The 10118-nt window shown below is 59.0% G+C and overlaps 1 protein-coding gene across 6 annotated transcripts; it reads left to right on the top strand.

The window, feature by feature from the left end:
• KIF12 (kinesin family member 12) lies at window positions 1-8253 on the top strand. Of its 6 annotated transcripts, XM_047768232.1 has the most exons (20): window positions 1-336; window positions 528-556; window positions 628-693; window positions 792-870; window positions 1001-1128; window positions 1232-1307; window positions 1944-2078; window positions 2243-2378; window positions 3205-3296; window positions 3464-3635; window positions 4308-4426; window positions 4509-4613; window positions 5186-5288; window positions 5372-5462; window positions 5647-5733; window positions 6109-6199; window positions 6271-6375; window positions 7224-7324; window positions 7419-7537; window positions 7857-8253. In XM_047768232.1, exons 2-20 carry the CDS (start codon window positions 531-533, stop codon window positions 7994-7996), a joined length of 1971 nt encoding a protein of 656 aa, XP_047624188.1. In that variant the 5' UTR covers window positions 1-336; window positions 528-530; the 3' UTR covers window positions 7997-8253. The 6 variants fall into 6 exon arrangements, with proteins under 6 accessions (XP_047624188.1, XP_047624191.1, XP_047624190.1 ...); XM_047768235.1 differs by lacking the exon at window positions 528-556 and having other exon boundaries at window positions 11-336; XM_047768234.1 differs by lacking the exon at window positions 528-556 and having other exon boundaries at window positions 11-336; window positions 628-870.
• Window positions 8254-10118: the final 1865 nt, after the last annotated feature.

The raw sequence follows: 10118 nt of genomic DNA, 5'->3' as shown, positions 1-10118 counted from the left end.
GGAGCTGAGACCTGGGCCCCTCCCACCGTTCTAGACCCCTGTGCCCTCCCTGGGCTCTGAGTTGGAAGAAGCTGGAACAGCTGGGGAGGATTAGGTTGGGGAGGAAGATTGCAAAACTGGAGGAGGAGCATGTGGCCAGAGTGGGAAGAGCCTGGTCCACGTTCTGCCCAGACTTGCCCTGTGGCCTTGGCTGAGTCCTTCCCATCCCAGCCTCAGTATCCGCATCTGTGCAGAGGCTAGTCTAGGTGGTCCCTCCGGAAGGGACTGGCGAAGGGCAAAGTGATCCTCGGTCCCAGAACCTCCTAGCTACAGACTCTCTCCACCACAGAGGTGGAGGTGTGTAAATCTTTAACTAGCTAGCCCTGGGCAGGCCCAAGCCTTTCCGGATGGATGGCTGCCTGGGACGTGGGGGATGAGGGTGGGGGATGTAAGGTGTGTAGAGCCAGTCCCAGTGTGGTGGAGAAGGGAGGGTATTGAGGAGGGGAGAGAAGGAGACTCGGGCGGAGCTAACTCTGTGTGCGAAGCAGGACATGGAGGAACGCGGATCCCCGGACGGGTAAGTACAGATTTAGGGAGGTTCGAGGAGCCGCTGGCGCAGGGATGGTTAACTCACAGTTGCTGCCATAGAGACCCCGCGCGGAACCTGGAGCAGGGGCCAGAGGGGCCTGAAACGCCTATCCAAGTGGTGCTAAGGTGGGTACAAGTTGGCGAGGAGGGGTCGGAGCGAGGAAGGGACTGATGGAGACTTCAGAGTGGACCATCCGTGCCCTCCGCGCCCCGTCGGACCATAGGGTGCGTCCCATGAGCGCGGCGGAGCTGCGTCGAGGGGAACAGAGCGCGCTGCATTGCTCAGGGACTCGGACTCTGCAGGTGAAGATCCCACCCGCTCCCCAAAAAACACCTACCCGGAAGACGTCAGGTCGCTGCCTCCGGGCAAATTTCCCCCAGGCTCCGCCCTCCCCAGAGTCCCCCGCTCCTTCTCCACCGCCCCCTTCCCCAGGTAAGTCCCCCAGGCGGGGGCCCAGACGTGGCGTTCCGCTTCGGCGCAGTGCTGGACGGGACGCGCACGCAAGAAGACGTGTTCCGGGCGAGTGGCGTGCGGCGCCTGGGCGAGCTGGCGCTGCGCGGGTGAGTGAGGCCCGGTGACGCCACGCCCCTCTCGCACGACCCCGCCCCAGGCCCCACCCCCTCGGGGCGTCGCCGGGTTAAGCCACATCCCTGCCGCCCCCAGCTTCTCCTGCACCGTCTTCACCTTCGGTCAGACCGGCTCCGGGAAGACCTACACCCTGACCGGACCTCCTCCCCAGGTGGGCCGAGCACACGCGGAGTCTCTGCAGTCCAGGGGTCGGTGGGCTGGAAGCCCTGGCAAGCCGCGGGCAGCGCAGACTCCCGGAGGAAAGGGGCTTCGACCGTGCAGCCCAGCCCCGTTTATTTGCAGACAAAGAAACCGGGGGTTAGAGAGCTGAAGGGACTTGGTCCATATAGAACACCTGGGTTCAAATCGTGTCCCCTTTGCTTACTAGCTCTCAGTTTCTTCATCTGTAAAATGGAATTGATAGTACTGACTGAGAATTAATGAGATGTATGGGAACTTGGCACAGTGTTTACAAAGGGTAATTGTTCCTATTATTACTTTGTCTTTTTAGGGCCGCACCGGTGGCATATGGAGGTTCCCAGGCCAAGGATCGAATCGGAGCTGTAGCCACCGGCCTACACCACAGCCACAGCAATGCCACATCCTAGCCACGTCTGAGACCTACTCCACAGCTCACGGCAAGGCTGGATCCTTAACCCACTGAGTGAGGCCAGGGCTCAAACCTGTGTCCTCATGGATGGTAGTCAGATTAATTACCACTGAGCCACAATGGGAATGCCACAAAGGGTAATTATAATTGGTGGTGGTGATGGTAACCCAGCCCCAGGTCAGCTATTTCTGCCCTCAGGGGGAGGGGGTGTCGGTCCCCCCAAGCCTGGCTGGCATCATGCAGAGGACCTTCGCCTGGCTGTTAGACCGTGTGCAGCACCTGGGTGCCCCTGTCACTCTCCATGCCTCCTACCTGGAGATCTACAATGAGCAGGTGGGGGACTGAGATGAGCAGAAAGACAGCCTATAAGGAAAAGGAGGCATTTCTTTCCAAGGAGCCTGGGTCAAGGGGTAGAATAAGTGGGGGACTATGGACCATGAGGTCTGGGGGTGGGACTCAGAGAGGCTGCCCCCTCACCCTCCATCCTCATCCCTCAGGTTCGAGACTTGCTGAGCCTGGGGTCTCCCCGGCCCCTCCCTGTTCGCTGGAACAAGACCCGGGGCTTCTATGTGGAGCAGCTGCGGGTAGTGGAGTTTGGGAATCTGGAGGCCCTGATGGAGCTTCTGCAAATGGGTGGGTGCTACTTCCAGGGAGTCTGGGATTACAAGGGACGCCCATTTTTTCCCCACCTGTTCACTGAGTGCCCTTGGAGCCCCAGGCTGGAGCTGTGGATTCAGAGATGACCCTTGTGGGAGCTTGGGCCAGCAAACGAACAATTCAGACACAGCCCGAGGATGTTTCCCATCCCTACCCCTCAGGCCTGCTGATTTTGCCTTCCAGATTCTTCCCACGGCTTCTCTCCAGCCTTGGGCTTCTGCCTGTCAGGCTTCAGTGTTACCCCCAGGAGGGGTCTCCCCACTTCAATGCCTCTCCCTTTCAGTCCATGCGACTCTGTGTAGCAAACCACATCCCTCTTCCCTGCCAGACCTTCCCCTGAGCGTAAAGATCTTACCTCTTAGTCTAGCCTTAAGGCCCTTCTTTTCCAGCCTCATTCATCCATTCATCAAATATTTATTGAGCACCCACCCTGTGGCCAGCCCCGGAGACCCTGGGACTCCGGGTTCCAGCCAAGCCTTGTGCTGTGCCACCCAGATGATCTCTCTGCTTGAGTTGCTCTCTGTCTACACAGCAGTAGAAGAGGTTTGGTACAATGTGTATTATAGCAGTAGGAGCAGTGTAGAGATAATATGAATCGGACTGACATTCTTCCATTCAGGTCTCTCCAGCCCCCTTTCACCTATCTGTGCCAGAGCCCAACCCAACACCCATCAGTCCACGCTCCCACCTTTGTGCCTCCGCATGCGCTGGCCCCTCTACCAGGATGCCTTTGCCTCTTTTTCTTCATTGGTGACCATCTGCTCTTCCCACCACCTCTAGCCCCACGTGTTTTCCCCTCCAGGTCTTAGCCGTCGAAGGAGCTCCGCTCACACCCTGAACCAGGCCTCTAGCCGAAGCCATGCCCTGCTCACCCTCTACATCAGCCAGCAAACTGTGAGTGCCCCAGCTTGGGGATGGAGCTGACCCTGGGCCACCCAGCAGACCCAGCAAGGGTCTGCCTCTGGATCTTTAAACCAACTTGGGTGTGCACAACAGGTACTGGTGGAAACCCTTGGCCTTGTGACTTTGATGGGGACAAGCCCCTCCCACATCCCCATCAGGCCCTGATCCCCCAACCCCAGCAGATGCCTCCTGTGGATCCCGGGGAACCACCTGCTGGTGGAAAGCTGTGCTTTGTAGACCTGGCCGGCAGTGAGAAGGTGGCAGCCACAGGATCCCGTGGGGAGCTGATGCTTGAGGCCAATAGCATCAACCGCAGCCTGCTGGCCCTGGGTGAGGTCTGGGGCCACTGGACTGACATCCCGAGCCCCTCCTCTGTGCCTGACTGTAGTTGTCCACAGTGGGGGAAACCAGAAGGGGTGTAATGCGTGGAAAAGAGGTCCAGAGCTGGGATCCCGAAGCCACCGGCCTTCTGGCTGCAGCTTGCTGTTGTCCCGTGCTTTGAACTTTGTTTACAAATCTATAAACCCCGAGGATACAGTTAGGTTCTGACTGGGGAGGTAGAAAGGTCCAAGTGCAGAGGACGAGCCCGCAGACATGCAAGCTGTCCCTTGTCCCATTTAGAGAGACTGAGGCCCAGTGAGGGGAAGGGCACTGTCTTCCCACCTCCAGACCCTGCAGGTCACTGGGCCCTGAGGTCCCTAAGAGCCGCACCTTGGCCTTCCTCTGTGCCTGCTCAGGGAGATGCTTAGGGGGTGCCTCTTCATTCAGTTCAACCCTCAGACATTTCTCGAACCCCCACCAAGGTCAAGGCCCTGAGGATCAGGGATGGACATGGCCACCTGTGCCCTCCAGGAGCCCCAGTCTGGTGGCAGAAGCCGATCGTGTGGAAAGAGGCATTTTAGAGACACATAGGCCGGGCGGAGATCCTGGTTCTGCAGCATACCAGCTGGGTGACCTTGAACGTGGAGGATAACCTTGCACGGCCTTGCTTTCCCCACCCAGGTCACTGCATCTCCCTGCTGCTGGATCCACAGCGGAAGCAGAGCCACATCCCCTTCCGAGACAGCAAGCTCACCAAGCTGCTGGCGGACTCGCTGGGGGGCCGCGGGGTCACCCTGATGGTACCCGAGGGGGGCTGGCAGGGAGGCCTGGGTCCCGAGGGAGGGCTCCCAGAGAGGAGCACTCAGGGGCAGTCCTCCCCAGGTGGCCTGCGTGTCCCCCTCAGCCCAGTGCCTTCCCGAGACTCTCAGCACCCTGCGATATGCAAGCCGAGCTCAGCGGGTCACCACTCGGCCGCAGGCCCCCAAGGTGAGTGAAGCGAGATGCAGACAGAGCGCCGGGCAGGGGAGATGGTGGGGAATCAGGCAGTAGCTGGAGCCTGAGTTAAGTCTAGGACCGAGTCAGAGTTGAGATTAGAGTTGGAGTCTTGATGATGGGGTTATGGTTGGGTGGGAGTGGGGTTGGGTCAGGTCCAGGCTAGGGCAGATCTAGGGTTGGAGTCTGACTGGGGATCTGATTCAGGGTCTGGCCAGCATCCCAGTTGGTACTGTGATTAAGTCTGGGTTGGAGTCTGATGTGGGGACTTGTTTGGGGTCAGAATCTGGGCCAAGGTTTGAACAGAACTGAGTTTGGGATTGGACAGGGAGCAAGGACCAGCTTAGAGCTGTCCCTTCTGGCATGTGGCTGAGGCCACGAGGCACTTTGATGGCCTTAGGACAAGGTGCCTCCTCCAGGTGGGTATAGCCTTGGGCCAGGATTCAGGGCTGGCTGGTGGCACATGGGCTGGATTCGAGGCTCCACTCACTCCCCACCCCGGAGCCCTTGTGCAGTGCGAAACGTGTACAACCATAAACAGCAGCTCTAGGCCTCTTTCTCTGCAGTCCCCCCTGGCAAAGCCGCCCCTGCATTTGGAGACCGAGCTATTACAGCTCCGAGAGGAGAACTGTCGCCTGCGGTCCCAACTGGGCCAGATGGACCCCAAGGGTATGAGCTCCCCGGAGGCAGCGGTGAGATGAGAATAAGGTCTGGGACTGCTGGGGCCCCAGCCACCTCCCTCTTCCTTGTAGCCTCTGGCCTCGCTGGGGCCCGGGTCGCCTGGGCTCAGCGGAACCTCTACGGGATGCTGCAGGAGTTCATGCTGGAGAATGAGAGGCTCAGGTAGGGCCCTGCCCCCAGCCGAGGGACTCTGTGGCCCGCCCCTCACTGCAGGGCTTCCTCTGTCAAGCCTGCTCTGCTTCTGTCCCCACCTGCCTCCTGGGGCTCCTTCTCTGCTGCAGTAAAGAGGAGCTGACTGATACCCCCACCAGCCCTGCCTCCAGTCACTGTCCTGGGTTCTTCTCAGGAAAGAAAAGAGGCAGCTGCAGAGCAGCCGGGATCTGGCCCGGGATGAGCAGCGCGTCCTGGCACAGCAGGTCCATGAGCTCGAGAGGTGAGCACCACAGCAGCCTGGCCTCTAGACAGAGGGCCGGTGGGAAAGGGGCGGCTCAGTGAAATGGCTAGGTCTGACTTCTGGATCCAGACCCCTTGGGTTCAGTTCCAGCTCTGTCCCCAGCTGTGTGACCGTGGGTGCTTCATTGAACCTCTCACTGCCTGGGTTTCCTCTTCTATAAAATGGGGATGATAGAGCACCTGCCTTTCAGGGTTATTTTAAAGATCAGATCGCATGAGTTCAGATGTAAAGCACTGAGAACCATGCCTGGCACATAGTAAGTGCCTGGCACTAGTGTTTGTTAAAAGCAGGGACTTGGGGGCCAGCTGGGTGGTGGCGTTGAGGGCTGCAGGCAGACCCCACTTTTCCTTCCAGACGCCTCCTCTCTGCCTGCTACCTTCACCAGCCAGGCTCTGGCCCAGCCCCACCGTGTCCCTGTGTGATGATGCCACCTCCCCCCTGCCACGTGAGTCTCCAGCCAGCATGGGGAGGGGAGGAGCAGGGATGTCACGGAGCCACTGACGTGACCTCTTGCAGGCCCTGCCACCCCTCTGCTCCTGTTCCTGCTGCCACCTCTGCCCCCTGTGCCGAGCACCGCTGGCCCACTGGGCCTGCCCACAGAGGGAGCTCCACATGCCCCAGGTAGGCAGGCTGAGGCTGGGGAGGGAAGGCTGGAGACGAGGACCTGAATCTGGGGGTCTGCAGTCTGGAAGGACTGCAGGACCCGGCGCTGGCTCACAACAAGGAGTGGCGGCTTTGAGTTCCTTCTGCCCAGGGTTCGAAATAGCTGTTTACCACACATCCTGCCTTCCTTTAGGAATTCACTCTGCTGTTTGCTTGTCTATTCATTCACTTACACGTCATTTATTTATGTATTTATTTATTTATTTACTTGCTTTTTTATGGCTGCACCTGCAACATATGGAGGTTCCCAGGCTAGGGGTCAAATCGGAGCTGTAGCTGCCAGCCTACACCACAGCCACAGCAACGCAGGATCCAAGCTGCGTCTGTGACCTACACCATAGCTCACTGCAACACCGGGTCCTCAACCAACTGAGCAAAGGCAGGGATCGAACCCACAACCTCATGGTTCCTAGTCGGATTCATTTCCACTGTGCTACAGCGGGAACTCCACGTCACTCATTACGCATTTGCTTAATCACATGTTCGCTTACTCAATTCAGTAACTCTCCTTTAAGCTCCTTGCTTTGTGCCAGCAGCCCCTGTTCTGGGTGCTGAGGATTCATAGACCAGATGTGGCCCCTGCCCCCACAGAGTTCCTTGTCTCCAGAGAGGACATCATAAGGGCCACCCGCTGCCCACGGAAAAAGTGACCATGACCCTGCTCCTTTATGCTCACTTGACATTCTTAGTGCCCCATGGGGCAGGTGTGGCAGGGATGGTGGTGTCGAGGCTGGCACCATGGAAATGGGGTGTCACAGAGAGGCAGGGCTGAGGTCACCCAGAATGGTCTCGTGTCTTTCCTGCAGATGTTTGTCTCTAAGGCCCCAGGTGACGTGCCCCTGTCTGCTCGGCCCCCACCCTGGGCGCCCCCATGCAGCCCTGGCTCTGCCAAGTGCTCAAGAGAGAGGTGGGCCCGGCCCTGGGATCCTGGGGATGGGGTGGTGGAGGAGGCCCTGGAACTTGAAGGCTCACCTCCCACCCTCCAACTCACCCGGGCCCAGGAGTCACAGCGGCTGGACTCAGACCCGAGTCCTGGCAGAGATGCTGACCAAGGAGGAAGTGATACCCTCTGCACCCCCACTGCCCGCGGGGCCCCTGAACACATCACCAGTGCCAAGAGGTGAAGTGGGGAGTGAGGGAAGGACCCCTAGTGTTCTCTGTGATCTTGGGCTAAACCCACCTTCTCCAAACCTTAGTCTTCCCATCTCTGAGATGGGAGCATATTAAGAGGTGAGAGTTCTAAGATCTCTCTATTTCCCAAACTTGAAATTCTCTTGCTAGGGTCCCCTGCATGCCCAGATGTATGCTGGAGCCTACATCTGGTGTGCAGTGGCGGGGGGAGGGGCATGGATAGCACCAGAGGATGCTGGGACCCCAGTGGGCCTGGGTGGGGAGGGACCCAAGGGAGCGCCGGCCTCAAGTCTCACCATGACCCTTAGGTGGGGCTGCAGTTCCAAACCTGGCCCGGAGGCTGGAGGCCCTCAGAGACCAGATCGGCAGCTCCCTGCGACGTGGCCGGAGCCAGCCACCCCCCAGTGAGGGCACACGGAGCCCTAGCCGAGTCCTCCCTCCCTGCTGAGGGCAAAGTGGGAACCCAGGAGACCACCGTGCGACCTTGGGCTGGGCTCTGTGCTCCTGGGCTGCAGTCTCCCCGTCTGTTGCATGGGGTAGCAGCCGCTGCTCCAGTCTGCAGCCGGGCTGGGGGAGAGGGCCGGTGGGCAGTTTGGGGAAGCCAAGGGAGGGTGCCACCCCGAGCTAGATGAAGTGAGACTGGATTCCGGAGAAATCACGCAGCAGGCGATGACATTTATGAATAAAGAGAGGCATCAGCTTCAAGTCTGGCTGGTCCTGTCCTCTGACTGGTCAGTCACTTGCACTTGGGGGAACCCCGGAGCGGCCTGAGGAAGAGGAGGCAGGGACTCTTGGAAGAGATGTGTGCGCCCTTCCCCTTCTGATTAGGAATATTCCGGGTTCCCACTGTCTTTCAGTTATTGTACAGGTTTTAATTGAGCAGCTACTACATGCCATGGGGCAGGTATGGGGAAACTGAATGGCGAGCATCTCCATGAGGGAGGCCTGGGGGAAACAGACTTGGCCTTACACTGGGGCAGGTGGTGGACCGAGGGGCTCGCACTCTCTGTGCCAGCTGCATGTGCCCTGGTGCTGGAGGGATCGCAAAGCCTGGGTTCTGATGCCACAGGCTTGCTCTGAGTCCCTGGGCAAACCGCACCCTCTCCCTGGACCACTTTCTGATTTCCAATCAGTTAGATGGAGGACATGGCTCCCTGGTCAGTTGCTCTCTCGTGAAGGTCAAGGAGCTCAGAAGTATCTTGAGGCCCAGCACAGCGCCCAGGAGGACACAGGGGGTCTACAGTTAGGGGTAAATCCAAACATCACATGAGAACTTGGAGTTCAAGTGGGAGGACCTCAATACAGAAAGAGCCACAGGGCTGCTCTAACTCTCCTATTTTCTCACTAGGGAAACTGAGACCCACATGGCTCATTCCTTTGTTTGTTCATACATTCATTCACTTTTTCAGTCAACAAACACCACTAGCATCAACTGTAAATCGGAGTAGCAAAGAAGACCAACAAGGGACAAGCTGGCTTTGCCCAGGGAGCTCGTGGCCTGGTGGGGGACAGACAGACATGTACGGTCTCACACATGGGCTTGGATGCGGGAGGCCCGGGGCGCCAGAGTCATGGACGGTCACCCAGTCAGAATTGCTGGGGGAGTCAGGGAAGGTTTCCCAAAGAGGCCACAATTAAGGCTCAGAGAGTGAAAGGCCAATGGCCAAGGGCAGGTGGAGGGGCTGCAGAGGCAAAGGCTCAGGGGCCCCTGGGTTCCAGAGGTTGCTGGGGCCAGGAAGTGCATGGCCTTGTCGGCCACGGGGGGAGTTGGGTTTGTCCCAAAGGCAAAGGGGAGTCACTAGCCTAGATTTACACCTAGGTCATGCTGGCCACTGTGGCAGGTGGACTGAGCAGTGAGGGTGAGCTGGAGGTGGGGGACCAGTGCAGGGAGAGAGACGATGCCTCGACCGGTGGTACCTGAGCTGGGCATCCCTTAAAACCTGGGCTTTGGCCAGACCCCAGGCAGGCCAGCCTCAGCCACGGGCTTGGGGAGCACTGGGGGAGGGCCAGGCCGAGGCTGGAGGGCAAGTCAGTGAGCTCTGGGGAGTGTCAGGGAGCCTGGGGACACCTTGGGGCAGGATCACAGGCATCTTCTGGAGCAATTTTCAGACCTGCTCACAGACCTGGCCTGAGAAAATGAAGTCCAGCTGCCCCCAGGCCGCTCCCCCAGTGCAAGACCAAGCAAGGAAAAACCCAGCCCTCTGGTACCCACCATGGTGGAAAGCAGCCCTGGGAATTGTCCCTAACTAGGCCCTCTTTTCCCCAGGGAGGTAAAGACCTGCAGACAAATGCAGGGTGCCTTCAGGCTACACTCAATTGTGTGCTGTGACTTGGGGCAGGTGAGTGGGCCTCTCTGAGCCTCTCTAAGCCTCCCCCATGGCTGGGACTTCTGAGTCCCTGCAGAGCTTGTCCCTGAAGCTGGGGCAGGCAGAGTCAGCCCATGCTGGAGCCCCCAGTGGCCAGGTATTGACAGGCAAGACCTGGGCCTGAGAATCGAGGTGTCTGTGGCAGGCTAGACCGCCGAGGCAGAACCGGGGGAGGTGGGGTGAGGGCCAGACACCGGGCACCAG

Source organism: Phacochoerus africanus, chromosome 2 (genome assembly GCF_016906955.1).
Source record: "Phacochoerus africanus isolate WHEZ1 chromosome 2, ROS_Pafr_v1, whole genome shotgun sequence".
Taxonomy (NCBI): domain Eukaryota; kingdom Metazoa; phylum Chordata; class Mammalia; order Artiodactyla; family Suidae; genus Phacochoerus; species Phacochoerus africanus.
Note: the sequence above shows the minus strand (reverse complement) of the source record. Positions and strands in the feature narration are given on the sequence as shown.